This window comes from Anomaloglossus baeobatrachus, chromosome 5 (genome assembly GCF_048569485.1).
Source record: "Anomaloglossus baeobatrachus isolate aAnoBae1 chromosome 5, aAnoBae1.hap1, whole genome shotgun sequence".
Lineage (NCBI taxonomy): Eukaryota > Metazoa > Chordata > Amphibia > Anura > Aromobatidae > Anomaloglossus > Anomaloglossus baeobatrachus.
This window is the reverse complement of record NC_134357.1, coordinates 511,978,339-511,995,743: the sequence shown is the minus strand read 5'-3', so window position 1 is coordinate 511,995,743 and position 17,405 is coordinate 511,978,339. Positions and strand designations below refer to the sequence as shown.

The 17,405-nt window shown below is 48.9% G+C and overlaps 1 protein-coding gene across 1 annotated transcript in view; it reads right to left on the bottom strand.

The window, feature by feature from the left end:
• LOC142311973 (uncharacterized) overlaps positions 1–17,405 on the bottom strand; it is a 78,385-nt gene that overhangs the window by 35,637 nt on the left and 25,343 nt on the right. The window contains exon 7 of the mRNA XM_075350838.1: positions 7,935–8,086. Within this exon, the coding sequence (XP_075206953.1) occupies positions 7,935–8,086 (152 nt within the window). The remainder of the gene's footprint in view (positions 1–7,934; positions 8,087–17,405) is intronic.

Genomic DNA, 17,405 nt, shown 5'->3' with positions numbered 1-17,405 from the left:
ACTTCAGAAGGAATGCCGGAAGCCGTCAGGATCCAGGACTCAAGAGCCACGCCGTCAATCTGAGACCGCAGAATTCTGGCGGAAAAACGGACCTTGTGAGAGAAGGTCTGGTCGGTCCGGGAGATGCCACGGCACCTCTACGGACAGACGGAGCAGGTCTGGGTACCAAGCTCGCCTGGGCCAGTCTGGAGCAATGATTATGACCCGACGGCCCTCCATCCTGATCTTGCGCAGGACTCTGGGCAAGAGAGCTAGAGGGGGAAACACGTAAGCCAGATGGAACTGGGACCAATCCTGAACCAGCGCGTCCGCTGCCAAGGCCTGAGGATCGTGGGAGCGAGCCACGTAAACCGGAACCTTATTGTTGTGCCGGAATGCCATTAGGTCCACTTCCGGAGTGCCCCACTTGCGGCAGATTGACCGGAATACTGCCGGATGCAGGGCCCACTCGCCGTTGTCTACGGTTTGATGGCTGAGATAATCTGCCTCCCAGTTTTCTACGCCTGGGATGTGGACTGCGGATATGGTGGACTTGGAGTCCTCCGTCCACTGAAGGATGCGTTGAACCTCCAACATTGCCAGGCGGCTGCGAGTCCCGCCCTGGTGATTGATGTAGGCAACCGCTGTCGCGTTGTCTGACTGGACTCGAATGTGCTTGCCCGCCAACAGGTGGTGAAAGGCTACGAGAGCTAGGAGCACAGCTCTGATTTCCAGCACATTGATCGAGAGGGCTGATTCGGACGGAGTCCAAGTGCCCTGTGCTCGGTGGTGGAGAAATACTGCTCCCCAGCCGGATAGACTGGCATCCGTGGTGAGAATCACCCAGGACGGGATCAGAAAGGAGCGTCCCTGGGACAGAGAGAGGGGCTGAAGCCACCACTGAAGAGAGCTCCTGGTCTGTGGCGACAGAGCCACTAGCCTGTGCAAGGAAGAGGTCCGCTTGTCCCAACAGCGGAGAATGTCCAGCTGCAGAGGACGCAGATGGAACTGGGCAAAGGGAACCGCTTCCATTGACGCCACCATCTGACCCAGCACCTGCATAAGGTGCCTGATGGAATGACGGCGGGGCCTCAACAGAGAGCGCACCGCCAGATGAAGGGACTGCTGTTTGACTAAGGGCAGCCTCACGAGTGCCGGCAGAGTCTCGAATTGCATCCCTAGGTACGTGAGTTTCTGTGTCGGGGTCAGAGTGGACTTGGGCAGATTGACAAGCCACCCGAATTGAACAAGTGTGGCGAGAGTGAGCGAGACACTCCGCTGGCAGTCTGCACTGGATGAAGCCTTGACTAGAAGGTCGTCCAGGTAAGGAATCACTGTCAACCCCTGTAGGTGCAGAACCGCAACCACTGCTGCCATGACCTTGGTGAATACTCGAGGGGCCGTGGCTAACCCGAAGGGGAGAGCCACGAATTGGAAATGTTCCTCTCCGATTGCAAAACGTAGCCAACGCTGGTGCGAAACTGCAATTGGCACATGCAAATAGGCATCTCTGATGTCGATGGATGCTAGAAAATCTCCTTGGGTCATTGAGGCAATGACTGAACGCAGAGATTCCATGCGAAAGTGCCGCACCTGAACATGCTTGTTGAGAAGCTTGAGATCCAGGATGGGCCAGAAGGAACCGTCCTTCTTGGGGACTAGGAATAGATTTGAATAGAACCCTCTGAACCGTTCCCGGGCGGGAACCGGTACGATTACTCCGTTGCCCTGCAGGGATGCCACGGCCTGAGAGAAGGCGGCGGCCTTGGAGCAGGGGGGAGTGGACAGAAAAAATCTGTTTGGCGGGCTGGAAGAAAATTCTATCCTGTAGCCGTGGGAGATGATATCCCGCACCCACTGATCTGAGACGTGTTGAAACCACACGTCGCCAAAGTGGGAGAGCCTGCCACCGACTAAGGACGTTGCTGGCGCGGCCAAATAGTCAAGAGGAGGCTGCCTTAGTGGCAGCGGCTCCTCCGTTCTTCTGAGGACGCGGCTTCGTGCGCCAGCTGGGTTTACGATCCTTGGCTGAGTTAGTGGACGAGGCTGAGGGCTTAGAGGATGACCAGTTAGAGGAACGAAAGGAACGAAACCTCGACTGGTTCCTGCCCTGGACAGGTTTCCTGGTTTTAGTTTGTGGCAAGGAAGTACTCTTCCCGCCAGTAGCTTCCTTAATAATTTCATCCAGTTGTTCACCGAACAGCCGGGACCCAGCAAAAGGGAGCCCAGCAAGGTACTTTTTGGAAGAAGCGTCTGCTTTCCACTCTCGAAGCCACAAGATCCTGCGGATCGCGAGGGAATTAGCGGAAGCCACCGCCGTGCGGTGAGAAGCCTCCAGAACGGCAGACATGGCATAGGATGAAAAGGCCGAAGCCTGTGAAGTTAAGGCAACCATTTCGGGCAAAGAGTCTCTGGTGAGGGAATGCATCTCCGTCAGAGAAGCAGAGACGGCCTTAAGAGCCCACACTGCTGCAAAAGACGGGGAGAACGAGGCCCCTGCCGCTTCATATACAGATTTGGCCAGCAGGTCAACCTGGCGGTCAGTGGAATCCTTAAGTGAGGTGCCATCCGCCACAGAAACAACTGTCTGGGCTGAGATTCTAGACACTGGAGGGTCTACCTTAGGTGAATGAGCCCACTCCTTGACCACCTCTGGTGGAAAGGGAAAACGGTCATCAGAACTACGCTTTGGAAAGCGTTTGTCAGGACAGGCCCTGGGCTTAGTCACAGTGGCCTGAAAACTGGAGTGGTTGAAAAACATACTCCTTGCTCTCTTAGGTGAGGTAAACTGGTGTCTTTCTACCAGAGAGGCTTGTTCCTCTGACACTGGTGGATTGAGGTTCAGAACGGAGTTAATGGATGCAATCAAGTCACTAACATCCGCATCACCCTCAGATAGATCAATGGGGTACATAGAGGTAGCATCTGAGCCCACAGTAAAAGTATCCTCCTCGCCCTGCAATTCAGCTCGTGAATCAGAGCCGTGGGACGAGGAAGGAGAAGAATCCCTGCGTCTCCGTTTAGGAGGACGGGGTCCTAAAACATGCTCTGTTAGCTCTGCAGAGCGAGTCGGAACAGCAGAGGCTCCCTGAGAAGGGGGCTGATGCATGGTCAGCAGAGTCCGGGACAGCTGTCCCATGGAGTCGGCAAAAGACTGGGAGATTGCATTAGAAAACGATGCTACCCAAGCCGGGGGTTCAGCCACCGGGGCCGGAGCAGCCGGAGGGACCCCTGAGGAGGCTGCAGGCTGAGGCACCACCATGTTAGAGCAGGCATCACAATGTGGATATGTGCTCAGTTCAGGCAGAATGAGCTTACATGCAGTGCATATAGCATATAGCCTTGCAGCCTTGCTCCTAGTGACAGACATGCTGCTGAGGTGGTGAGCCCACTTCTACAGTAAAAATACACTCCTTTAGAATGACCCCCTGAGAGTATATAATAAAGCCCACAACCAGAGGTTGTGGCTTACCAGACCGGTTTTTGTGTGCCCTCCGGATTCCACAGCTCGGACCCCCAGACAGATGCAGTAGCTGCAGCAGCCAGCGCCGATCAGCATGTGAACGCTGAGAAAATGGTGCCGGACTGAGGGGGGGGGAGGAGTGTAGCCCAAGAGCGGGAACCGGAGGGCCAAGGAGAGATACAGGGGAGGGAAACATCTCCTCAGAGAGGAGTGTCCTCCCCTCTGCTGAACGGCCGGTGGGCGGCGCCGCACTGCTCCCCTGCATGACTGACATGCAGGGGAACTGAAAACGAAACTAGGCCGCATCTGAAGCCGGGGCCTAGATTTTTCTATGCGGCCGATGAGCAGGCACCCTCGGCGCGGTTCTCAGGAAAAAACCAGAGAACCGGCCGGAAATCATAGTAAAGTGACAAAACACACTCTCCCCACAATAAATATACCCGGGACCCCTGAATAACGTCTCAATACTTAGCTTATGAGACGCAGGGCCAGGTCCCTGGGGGGGGGGGGGTAAACGCTCAGTCCGGCAGGATCCTGACAGGGCTGCGGATGGAGACCGGTCTCCTGCAAAGCAGAGAGAACCGTGATGGCTCCCACTTCAAGCCAGAGCCTCAGGGGATGGTGAAGGAGCGCGGCATGTGAAGGCTCCAGCCTTGTAAAGTCAACCTTAACAGCACCGCCGACACAGTGGGGTGAGAAGGGACATGCCGAGAGTCCAGGCTGGACCCGCTTTTCTTCCAAATCTTTGAAATCAAAAATCATAAAAATCAAAAATCAGAGAATGCATGTGTGTGTATGACCTCCTGAACACAAAGCATTGAACTGGTTAGATTTGTCATCCAGGGGGTGTATATGCTCGGAGGGAGGAGCTACACTTTTAGTGTAGTACTTTGTGTGTCCTCCGGAGGCAGAAGCTATACACCCATGGTCTGGGTCTCCCATAAGGAACGATGAAGAAAACGCCAGCGTGCAGCCCCCCCCACCCAATTTTGATACCCAGCCTAACAGCTGGGGCTGCTATTCTCAGACTGGGAAGGCCTATGGTTATTAGGCCGCCCCCCAGCTTAAAAATTGCAACCTGTAGCTGCCTGAGATTGTCACATCCATGAGATGCAACGAGCTCGGCGCTTTACCCGGCTCTTCCCAATTGCCCAGATTCAGTGGTAATTGGGGTAATGAGCGGTTAATAACAGAGCACAATTGTTATGAAGCCCAAAATTAGTGATGGGAAGGGTTCTCTGCAATCCCCCATCACTAATCCTATAAGTAAAAAGAAATACAACACAAACACTGTGAAAAATCCAAAAACACACCCTCTTTCACCACTTTATTAACCCCCAAAAACAACCCTGCAGGTCTGACGTAATCCACACAAGGTCCCATAACGGTTCTGCCTCTGCTACATTTGAGCCTGGAGAGACTGAAAACATCTCCTATCTCTCCAAGCTCTGGGAAACACTGACAAGGAGGACCCGTCTGGCAGCAGTGATGTCACTTAGTTCACCGTAGGTCATACCCGGGTTCTCACAGTATGACCTCTGGTGACCTGAAGCACTCTGGCTTAAAGTGAGGGGCCGTATCCCATACCCCGCTAGCCCTTTAGCATTGACAGTGGCGGCCGGGAGTCTGGGAGTGCAGCCTGCTCCCACCTGCCACTGTTTAGGTGTAGGGCTATGTCCCACCAGGACTTTAACAGTGACAGTGCCGGCAGGGGGGTGGAGGCTGCCCGCACTTCCCGGCAGGCACTGTCACTGTTAATGGGCTGGCAGGGAGCCCCCTGTATTATGATACCCAGCACAGACAAAGCCCATGGCTAGAGACTGCAGTGCCCAGCCCTGCGCATATCTAGGCTGTGTGTATCAAAATAAAAGGAACCACATGCAGTTTTTTTTTTGTTTTTTTTTTTTAACATAATTAAAAGAACAAGCGTGCAGCCCCCCCCCCCCACCCTCACCCCCCCCTCCCAATTTTGATACCCAGCCTGACAGCTGGGGCTGCTATTCTCAGACTGGGAAGGCCTATAGTTATTAGGCTGCTCCCCAGCTTAAAAATTGCAACCTGTAGCTGCCTGAGATTGTCGCATCTATGAGATGCGACAAGCTCGGCGCTTTACCCGGCTCTTCCCAATTGCCATGATTTAGTGGCATTCGGGTTAATGAGTGGTTAATAACAGCGCACAATTGTTAAGCCCAAAATTATTGATCGGAAGGGTTCTCTGAGACCCCACCCATCACTAATCCTATAAGTAAAAAGAAATACACAAACACTGAGAAAAATCCTTTATTTGGAAAAAAAAAAAAAAATACAAAAAAAACACACCCTCTTTCACCACTTTATTAACCCCCCAAACCAACCCTGCAGGTCTGAGGTAATCCACACGAGGTCCCATAACGGTTCTGTCTCTGCTACATTTGAGCCTGGAGAGACTGAAAACATGTGTTTCTCCAAGCTCCGGGAAACACTGACAAGAAGGACCCGGCTGGCAGCAGTGATGTCACTCAGTTCACCGGAGGTCATACCCGTGTTCTCACGGTATGACCTCTGGTGACCTGAAGTACTCTGGCTTAAAGTGAGGGGCTGTACCCCATACCCCGCCAGCCCTTTAGCAATGACAGTGGCGGCTGTCCCACACTTCCCGGCAGGCACTGTCACTGTTAATGGGCTGGCAGGGAGTGGGACACGGTGGGGTTTTTGCTAAAGGTGCGCTGTCTCTAAGAAACTGAACTTTTGAATCAGAGGCTGAAAATCTTAGTGCAGCTCTGTTGGGACACACTGATAAGATTCCCAGGGTGTTTTGGGAAAATTGTGAGGTTTTTGCCAAAGGTGTGCTGTCTCTGAAAGGGCTAGTAGGGAGCGGGACACAGCCCTACACAGTGACAGTGCTAGCAGGGCCATTCGTGATCAGCAGAGACGTCACTCAGGGAAGGAGGACAATCGGAACCTTTCTGTGGTGACCGCAACTTAGATGAGTGACGTCACGACTGATCGTGGCTCAGTCTCTGCCTGCAGTTACAGCATGCAGACATGTTCCATGATCGTGTGCTGTGACTTTAGATATGTAGGAGAGCAGAATCACCATGGGACCATGCGGATTACGTCGAACCTGCAGGGGTGTTTTGGGTGGTTAATAAAGTGGTGAAAGAGGGGTTTTTTTGTATTTTATTCCAAATAAAGGATTTTCTCGGTGTTTGTGTTTATTTCTTTTTACCTACTGGATTATTGTCTCATAGACCCCTTCCCATCACAAATTTTGGGCTTAATTACAGTTGTGAGCGGTTAACCCCTATTACACTGATTGCCACCGCATCAGAGCAGTCGGGAAGAACCGGGTAAAGTGCCGAGCTTGTCGCATCTCATGGATGCAAGAATCTCGGGCAGCAACAGGTTGCAGTTTTTAGGCTGTGGGGGCAGCCTAATAACCATAGGCTTCCCCAGTCTGAGTATACCAACCCCAGCTGTACGGCTTAATCATGGCTGGTTATCAAAATTGGGGGGGGTTAACACATGTCGTTATAATTTTTTTTTTAATAATAATAATTAAATTAAAAAAGCTGCATACGGTTCCTCTTATTTTGATAAGCAGACAAGATAAGTGCAGGATCGGAGGCTGCAGCCTGTAGCCATATGCTTTATCTATGCTGGGTATCCTAATATGAGGGGACCCTACGCCAATTGTTGTTTATGTATTTTTAGACCACAATAATGACCCACATACAGCGCCAGTGATTGGTTGCTGTCACACAGGCCTGGGGCACATCTGACAGCAACCAAGACACCAGGACGGCCAGTGAGCAGGGAAAGCAGTGCATATGCGATTAGCCTAATGCGTGGCACAGGAAGTGAATGCGCAACCTGGAAGCAGTTTTCCGCCATGACAGAGCCTCGGTAAGTAAGAAGCACTGGCGTCATTCTTATTTTTTTATTATTCCTTTATTTTTTTAATTTCTCAAGTGCCAGATCTGGATCAAACACCTGAAATCCTGGGCCCGGCACCTGCGTACCTTTGAAACCGCGCGGATCTGGACTTTCACAGTCTTGGTCTGCTCATATCTAGGTAGTACTTGACCCTGACTTGTTTCTGCCTGACAGCGGAGGTTGCTATCATAAGATCATGTAATGCACCCGCACTTGTCAATTGCTGACCCCATAACTTATAAACCAAGTGTAACACAAAAATACCAAAAACCAGCAAATGAAGTGCACACAGGCAGAAGGAGAGACACAGGGCTAGGAACGTGCAAATAGTCGTACAGGAATTATGGAATAAAGAATAACATAATACGTGTAAACCCTCCCAAACCTACATAAAACAAAATAGTAGATAACTGGATCGGGATTCATATAAACTACAAGGAATAGAAATAGTAATGTCTCAGTAAGAAAACCTAAACAAGGAGCTGGGACTCCAGACTACCATCCATCCAGTAATCTGGGTTCAGACCTCGGAGTGGAGCCATGACAGATATAATATGACGTCATCAGAATCTCTCACCTCTCCAGTAAGCCGGAAGAGGATCTCTAGGGTGAGGTGTAATATCCTCTCTGCCATCTTGTCCTTGTCGCTATCCATCCTTGACGGATTAATCATGAAAACTCTTCGATATATAGAAAATGTCCACTGAGATGATCCAATCTTGTAGGGACCTGAATGGGAAGAGGATGACTATGTAAAATCATAAAGATCCCATGTAAGAAAATCTCTGTGGCTTCGCAGGTGGAGGCATGTGGCTACTGGCATTAATGTGATTGGCTGTCCGCAAGGCGTCATCAGATCTATATAAAACCAATTGATGCGATGCTTGTCACAAACTGTTTTTTCAACTTCCATCTGACAAATAAAGTACGTTTCCCTCCCTACATATTCTACACTTGCACGCTTTAATGCCTTCATGAGGCACCAAATTTTTTTTTTTAGCCTTTTTTAAACTAATAAATAAATAATTGAAAAAAAATTACATAGGGTCCCTTTTATTTTTGATAACTAAAAAAGGTAAACCAGGCAGCTGGAAGATAATATAAGGCCGAGAAGAACCATGTTTTTTTGGCCCTTCCCAGCCTAAAAATAGCAGCCTGCAGCTGCCCAAGAAGTGGCACATCACATTACAAGCGCCATCTCTGGAGCTTTGCCCCGGCTCCTCCTAATTGCCCTGGTGCGTCTTCAATCAGGTAATGGTTTTTGGGGTTGATGTCAGCTGTGAATTGCTGAAAAATAATAAACTGCTGAATGAGGAGTAGTGTGGGGGAGTCTTTATTCAAAGAATCTATTTTTTCCTGTGTGTGGTTTTTTTCCCCACTTTTCACCTACCAGGTTAGTTATGGGGATGTCCAATAGATGCATCTCAGTTACTAAACCCTGGGCTTGATGTCAGCTGACATGAACTGCAAAAAAAATATTACCCAGCTTGCCAATGCACCAGGGAAATCAGGAAAAGCCGGGGCAAAGCACCAGAACTGGCGCATCGTATGGATGTGCCAATTTTGGGCAGTTGCGGGCTGCTGATTTTTAGGCTGTTTTTTTATGGACCTTCGCAGCCTGATAATACCAGCCCACAGGTGTCTGCTTTACCTTGGCCAGGTATCAAAAATAGAGGGCTCCCATGCAGTTTTTTAATTATTATTTTAGATGCGTTTTAGGTGTGTTTATGCTGCGTAAACACACTTAGGGTATGTTCACACTATCAATGTTTGTTTGCGCTTTCACGCAGCTAAATTTCCACATGAATCCCGCACCTCCGCTCACTTGTCTGTATGGCACTTCAGGATTCTCACTGACTTTGCTGGCATCAAGATTTCCTTCAGGTTTTGTGACAAATCAGGAATTAAAAAAGCACATAAAAAATACGGCAAAAATGCTGAAAGAATTGACATGCTGCAGATTTTTTTCTGTACCAAATCTACAAATCGGAAATAAACAAACATTGTATGCATGACACTTGATTTTGATGCCAACGAGAAATGCTTTATGTTTTGTAAAAAATTAGCAATCAAAAAAAAATAGAGAAAAAAAACGCTCGGCAAAAACACGTGCACACAGCCTTAAGTATGTAAAACAGACAGATTAGATGGAATAGATAGAGATTCTGCAGCCATATTAAGTCCCACACCCCTACATATTATAAACTTGTACCCTTTAGTGCCTTTCATGTGGCAATAAAGGGTGTTTAGCATGTTTTAAGCTAAAAAAAAAAATTAAATAAAAAAAAAAAATTTAATTTCCCCCTATTTTTCATAACTGGCCAAGGTTAAACAGACAGCTGCAAGCTGATATTATCAGCCTAGGTAGGCCCATGGTTATTTTTTCCCTTCCCAGCCTAAAAAATACCAGAATGCAATTGCAACCAGAAGTTGGGCATGCATTAGCTGTGCCAATTCGGGTGCTTTGTCCGAGGTCTTGCTGATTGCAATCGGGGTAATATTTCTTTGGGTTGATGTCAGCTGTGTAGTGTCAGTTGGCATCAAGCCCAGCGGTTAATAATGGAGACTACATAGGTAAAGATAGTTGACCTGGGGGGGGGGGGGGATCAACATCCAACACCGCGGAGACACCATCACGTGTTTCTCAACGCAGTGATACTAGAACAAGGCCCCCCGGGAAAATATGCAAAATAAGAATGCCACATCACATGTTTCTCAACGGTGGCAGGAAAACTAGCCAGGTCTTTCACCGGGAAGGAACAACCACGGGAAGGACAGTCTCCAGTCAAGGAAACCACCTATACCAAAATATGGTATGCATCCACAGACAGCTGTTTTGGGGGTATTTGCCCCTCATCAGTGTGGAGTACGGAGATCAACATCCAACACCGCAGAGACACGATCACGTGTTTCTCAACGCAGTGACACTAGAACTTTTCCCAGGGGGCCTTGTTCTAGTGTCACTGCGTTGAGAAACACGTGATGACGTCTCCGCGGTGTTGGATGTTGATCTCCCCGAGGTCAACCATCTTTACCTATGTAATCTTCTACTAGGCATTGCTCCCACTAGCCAGTTTCCTACTCCACACTGATGAGGGGCAAATACCCCGAAACAGCTGTCTGTGGATGGATACTGTGGAGACACGGGGCTCAGTGGGTGCTCTCGTCTACTAAAACCCGCCGCCTTCAGAAAGACAGCGTGGCTCAGGGTTCATCCCAACTGAACGCCGGCCTCCTTAACCGTGGGCGTAACACTACTCAGACAACACAGGGTGAGGGAACCACAACAATTAGACTTTATTGGATCCCCAAACAATTAACGGCACAGAACACATAACCAGCAAAACACACAAATGTAACAGGCAACAGAGTCTTACCCTTCCGCTGGCTCACCAGGGATTTAGAATGTCCATGCCTCAGAGGTTCCAGGGCTATTTACTCCAATCCAGCAGCACCCCGCTTTTGGCGGGCACCCACCAAGAAAGGAATAATGCCAGATTTAGGAAGCTGTCTGAGGTCTGCAAAGTCTGTACCAGGTGACTGAACTGTCCCAACCTGAGTGTCCTCCTTAGGTAGTCCTGGTATGATGTTACAATCCTGGCAGCCGGAGTCGAAATCCCTAGGCTGTGGATATGGTCTCCAACCGGAACCGGAGTCCCTAGATTGAAGCCATAAGATATCCTGATCCTCTAGTCAGCTCCTAAGAGCTTAGACGGGATCCATCAGCATCCATCAACAACCTGGTGGCTTAAAGAAGTCCTTTTTTATATTTTTTTAAAGAAATCCCTTTTATAGCCACAGCCCTCCCTCTGGGCACACTCCGTCCTCATCGATTGGTTGGACAAGATTGCTTCTCCCATTGGATGACTCTCAAGCTGCATGGACATTGTTCATCCAAATGCTGTCCACAGAAAGGCTGAGGATATCTACATGAAGTCTGCAAGTCACAGACTCGACAATGGCTACTAAGGTAATCACATTAGCAATACACAACTACATTACAATGTTTACTGGAAGAGTCTGGAGAAACAATACGTCTGGCTTTCAGTGGCCAACACAATTACATGAGTCAACCAGAGTCTTGTAAAAACAATGAGGGACTTATCCCCCGTCTCTAAACAATCTATCATCCTGTCTGGCTGAATTTTAAGAAACTTTAACCCATGAGAGTCCATGTCGTCACAGATACCATGTTTTGGTATAGGCGGTTTCCTTGACTGGAGACTGCCCTTCCCATGGTTGCTCCTTCCCGGTCAAAGACCTGGCAAGTTTCCTTCCAGCGTTGAGAAACATGTGATGGTGTCTCCGCGACATTGTTTTGTTAATAATGGAGAGGCAGCCATCAGCCCCAAAAACCCCGCAGCTCTGATATAATTCATGGTGATCTTACGATATACAAAGATTCTGTCATACAACCTATGAAGCCACATTCAGAGAATGAAGCTTCATCGATTACTCCCAGTAACGTCACCACTCGTGAGACATTTCGGGTCTCGCGCTGCCCTCTGCATGACCCGGTGACAGTAGTGATGATATCAGTAACCTTACATGACTTCACCGCCCTCGCCGGGTCTCACGGGCGTGACCAGGGGTCACGACACCTCCAACAGACAACAGTAAGAGACATACCCCTTGAAGCCAGCTTTGACCCATCGTGGGTCTTTGTGAGCAACTCAGACATGGACCCATGTTTTTCGTATCCGAGAAAGGTGACCTCAGGCTCATCTTATTGTTCAAGCAGTTTTCCACAGCCAAGTGTCTTTCCACGAGGTTGTCTGCATTCTGGAGATCTCTGTGGGCAAACTAGCTTTGTATCGATTTAGATAGTGAGTGAATAAATTGGTCTACTACAGGTGCTGAGCGGACCCGGACTGTAAACGTCTGTATCCACGCGGTTTCAGCGCTATCTCCGGGCCGGACCCGGGATTCCGGGTGCACGATCCAGAATCGGCAATTAATAAAAATGAAAAAAAACAATAAATAAATAGTGTTTCATACTTACCGAGACTCTGTGTCATGGCGGCAAACTGCTTCAGGGTCGCGCTTTCACTTCCTGTGCTGTGCACGCAATCACACAGCTCTCCGTGCTTTCCCCGCCCACCGGCTGTCCTCTCAGCTGTGATTGGTTCCTGGCTGACGCGCCCCCCAGCCTGTGACAGTCTCTGCCGCAGTCATCGCTTATCGCGGCTCAGTAATGGATTGCACTCAGAGCGGGCAGCCGTGCTCTATAGCTGCTCGCTCTGAGATGTAGCAGAGCTGGATGTGTCGCCGCGGGACTTCTCCTGTGGATTACGTCGGAGCTGCAGGGTGTTTGGGCTTAATAAAGTGGTGAAGCAGGGTGTGTTTTGTACTTTATTTCAAATTAAGGATTTTTCTCTGTGTCTGTGTTTATTTACTGTCACTTACAGGTTTGTGTGATGCAGGTATCTGATAGACGCCTGTGCTATCACACAAACCTAGGGTTTAGCAGCAGCCGTACGCCGCTATTAACCCCTGCTATTACCCCGATGGCACTGCATCCTGCCACCGGGAAGAGCCAGTAGCGCACACCGGTATGGTCACATCTAATAGATGCGGCACTACCAGGCGGCTGCGGGCTGAGGATATACCAGCCCCCAGCCGGCGTTATCATGGCTGGGGATGAAAATTAGGGGGAGCCACACGTTGTTTTTTTTTTATTATTTATTAAAAAAAAAAAAGCAAGAGATTTTTTTCTACGTCGCAGTCACACTTGTGAGGAACTCCCACGAGTCTGACATCGCAGCACAGCCGCACACACTTCTGACAGGAGCGTGCATGTGTTTCTAGGTACATGCACGCTCATGTTCAGGCAGCAGCAGGCTGTGCCGGGTGATGTCAGACCCGCACGAGTCAGACAGCGCATCACCGGCACTGCTCCACATTTCTGACAGGAGCGTGCATGTGTTTCTAGGTACATGCACGCTCATGTTCAGACAGCAGCAGGCTGTGCCGGTTGATGTCAGACCCGCATGAGTCAGACAGCGCATCACCGGCAGTGCTCCACATTTCTGACAGGAGCGTGCATGTGTTTCTAGGTACATGCACGCTCATGTTCAGGCAGCAGCAGGCTGTGCCGGGTGATGGCAGACCCGCACGAGTCTGACAGCGCATCACCGGCACAGCTGCACACTTCTGACAGGAGGGTGCATATGTTTCTAGGTACCTCCTGGTAAAAATAAGAGAGGCAAAAACCGCGGCATAAAAATTGTGTCAAAACACCGCGTTTTTTTGCCAGGTGGTGTAGATTGGATGCAGAAATATGGTGTAAAAATCACAGCATCAAATTTGCATCCCTTGGCCCCAAAAAATAACAAAAAAATAAAAACATTCTGCCACAGGTAGAAATTTGGTGCTGAAAGCTGATGCAGACGATTTCAGCACCAAATGTGCACCTCCTGGCAAAAATCGCGGAAAAATAGCCACGGCAAAAACCGCGGCATAAAAATTGCGTCAAAACACAGCATTTTTTTGCCAGGAGGTGTAGATTGGATGCAGGAATATGGTATAAAAATTTCAGCACAAAATCTGCATCTCTTGGCCAAAAAAACTGTGCTTTTTCTGTTAGGAGATGCAGGTCTGTGAACTCAGTGACCTCCACCTGAGGTCAGGTTACCTGCGATCACAGATGAAGGACCGTGGGAACCTCCAGCTGTGACCGCAAATGACCTGATTGACGTCACCGCTCAATGCGCAGCTCATTCATTCTCTGGAGCTCACAGAGAGCGGTCGGTCGTGCAGTTCTCTGTGATATTCAGATGTAGCAGAGCTGAAGCGGCGTGGGACTTCTCCTGTGGATTACGTCGGAGCTGCAGGGTGTTTGGGGTTAATAAAGAGGTGAAGCAGGGTGTGTTTGTATTTTATTCCAAATAAAGGATTTTTCTGTGTGTCTTGTTTATTTACTGTCACTTACAGGTTTGTGTGATGCAGGTATCGGATAGATGCCTGTGCTATCACAGAAACCTAGGGTTTAGCAGCAGTCGTGCGCCGCTGATAACCCCTGCTATTACCCCGATGGCACCGCATCACGCCACCGGGAAAAGCCAGTAGCGCACACCGGTATCGTCGCATCTAATAGATGAGGCACTACCGGACGGCTGCGGGCTGAGGATATACCAGCCCCCAGCCGGTGTTATCTTGGCTGGGGATGAAGATTAAGGGGGACCGCACGTCAAGTTTTTTTTTTTTTACTTTCACCGGAATCACACATGCGAGGGGCTCACGCGAGTCTGCCATGGCAGCACCCGGCAAAGCCTCGCATGTGTGACTTTGGGCACTGTATACACAGCACAGATACAGCGCGACGGCTGGGGCTGCAGCCACGCGCTATAACTGTGCTGCCGAGTGTTTACCACCGTGAACTGACCGACAGTGCACTGCTTTCCCCGCCCACCGGCCGTCCTGGCGCCTGTGATTGGTTGCAGTTAGCTGACACGCTGACACTCAGGATGGGGGCATGCCTAGCTGCAACCAACACGCGCCGGTGGGTGGGGAAAACAATGAATATTGATTTGTCGGCTCCGGAAGGTAACAGTGTGACCCGGAAGGAGTGTGCCGCCATGACAGCGCCTCGGTGAGTATGCCGCACTCGCTCCTAGCCCCCTAGCCCCTCCACAAACGTTTTTAATCTCCGGATTCCGGTCCCCATTGACTTATATGGGCACCGGATTCCAGAGCGGATTGGACTCTTTTTTTTTTTTTTTTAAATCTGGCAATGATCCGCCGGCCCCAGATTATTGGCCGTTTGATCAGCTCTATCTACTACCACTCATCAACTGTGCTGGAAAGAAAGTCTTCAGGCTGCATCCGTTCTTGCACTTTTGTAGCGCCAGGGGTGTATAAGTTGTGCCCTAACAGCCAGAGTTATATGCAAACGTGCCATAATCTCCACCTTCAGATTACAGAGGAAGGTCGTAGTATGCTTTCTGTCATTCCCCAGTAAGGTATTGAGCTAGGACCTCAGTCTATTGTTGTCACCCTCTTAAAGATAGTCATGAAAGCCTCAACATTTTCCTCCAGAGTCAGTAGATCACACTTGTATTAAACGTGATTATCAAGCACACAGTTTCAGCTCACCTCTTCTTGCAGAGCAGACATCCTTTCTCCAGTCTCAGCACACTCCACTTTGCTCAACTCCCCCCCAACTGACCAACAAGTGACACAATGTCTGGTTCTAGTCATAGCTATGCAGGTGCACCTAATCAAGAACCATAGTGCTAGGATTAAACCCTGGCCTACCTGGCTTTCCTATACCCCACTGAATATTATTTTTTTGTGGTTGAACAGTTTGGTTTTCTGCTATGGGACACAATAATTTCTATGTACGCTCCTGCTCCTCACTCCTCTTCGTATGTATTGAACTATGTGTTACTCTAATGTTTTATCTTGTTTGAACTCTGCTGCAGTATATGTTGGTGCGATATATAATAATCATTATTATTTCTAAGCTCACTTGGCCGTAAACATGCAATTATCAGCAAAATAATATTGGCGATTTGTGCAAATCAAACAAGTTGATCAAATCGTGATAAGTAAATTATCATCAAATTCACTAATCTCTGCTTTATTCTAGAATAATTAATGTACAAAGATATTTCATACAATAGATGGCGGCTCCTGCACCATCAACAGCGCAAATCTAGAGCTGCACAAGAAGCCAAACAGGTCCACATTCTGCAAACATAACGGTCACGATTATTTACATGGCCGTCTACATCCAGCCTTATCAAACGTATTGTCTACACCAGGAGGACGTCTGAAAGGCATTTTACTAAAATTCACACAGAAGCCTCCAGCAGATCCAGGAGACACATAAGATACAGAATAACCTTCCCCTGAGCTATTCCATACCTGGACGTTTCTCCTCAAATACACAATTGATTCAAAGGGTTTATGGCAGTTTTCTGTTTTCTGGAGTAAAACACTTTGAGGAGTAAAAGTCACAAAATCTTTAAACTTGAGGTTTTTACATCAGTCCTGTCCAGATCCACCAAAGTGGGCAGAGCATGGACAGGACGTGGTGTCGCCCCTCCGGAGAATAGGTCATAAGTTCCTCTACTCTGGTGGTGAAAGTTACTCCAGAAATGTTACTCCAGGCCTTGAAGGCAGAAGCATTTCTGGCAAGAACACGTCATAGAGAAGACGTGAAGAATTAATATACTGGCAATTTCCTCTTAATGAATTTGGCTCATCTTACCTCACCACACCCCTTTGTTAAGACCGGTGTCCACAGTGCAAGTCTTAGGCTACTTTCACACTTGCGTTCAGCGCATTCCGTCACTATGGAGAATAGCGCAGTCTGTTAACGCACTGCGCTATTCTCCATAGACTTATATGGACGACGCACTGTAACGCAAGTGTCTGCGTTGCATCTGCTGGACGACGCAGCGTCGTTATTTTGACGCTGCGTCGGGTGGAGGGAACGCTGCATGTAGCGTTTTTCTGCGCTTGGCGGAGTGTCAAAAAAACGCAACCTGCAGGAATCCGTTTGGCGTCCGTTGTTTTTATAATGGACGCCTATGGTGGCGGATTCCGTTAGAATGCGTCATTTGACGGATTCCGTTAACGCATCCGTTTTTACACAACTGCGCATGCCCAGATGTGTAAAGTCAAGGAAAAGAAGGGAATTTTGTTTACTTACCGTAAATTCCTTTTCTTCTAGCTCCAATTGGGAGACCCAGACAATTGGGTGTATAGCTTCTGCCTCCGGAGGCCACACAAAGTATTACACTCAAAAGTGTAACCCCTCCCCTCTGCCTATACACCCTCCCGTGCCTCACGGGCTCCTCAGTTTTGGTGCAAGAGCAGGAAGGAGGAAACTTATAAATTGGTCTAAGGTAAATTCAATCCGAAGGATGTTCGGAGAACTGAAACCATGAACCAAGAAACAATTGAACATGAACAACATGTGTACACAACAGAACAATAAGCCCGAAGGGAACAGGGGCGGGTGCTGGGTCTCCCAATTGGAGCTAGAAGAAAAGGAATTTACGGTAAGTAAACAAAATTCCCTTCTTCTTTGTCGCTCCAT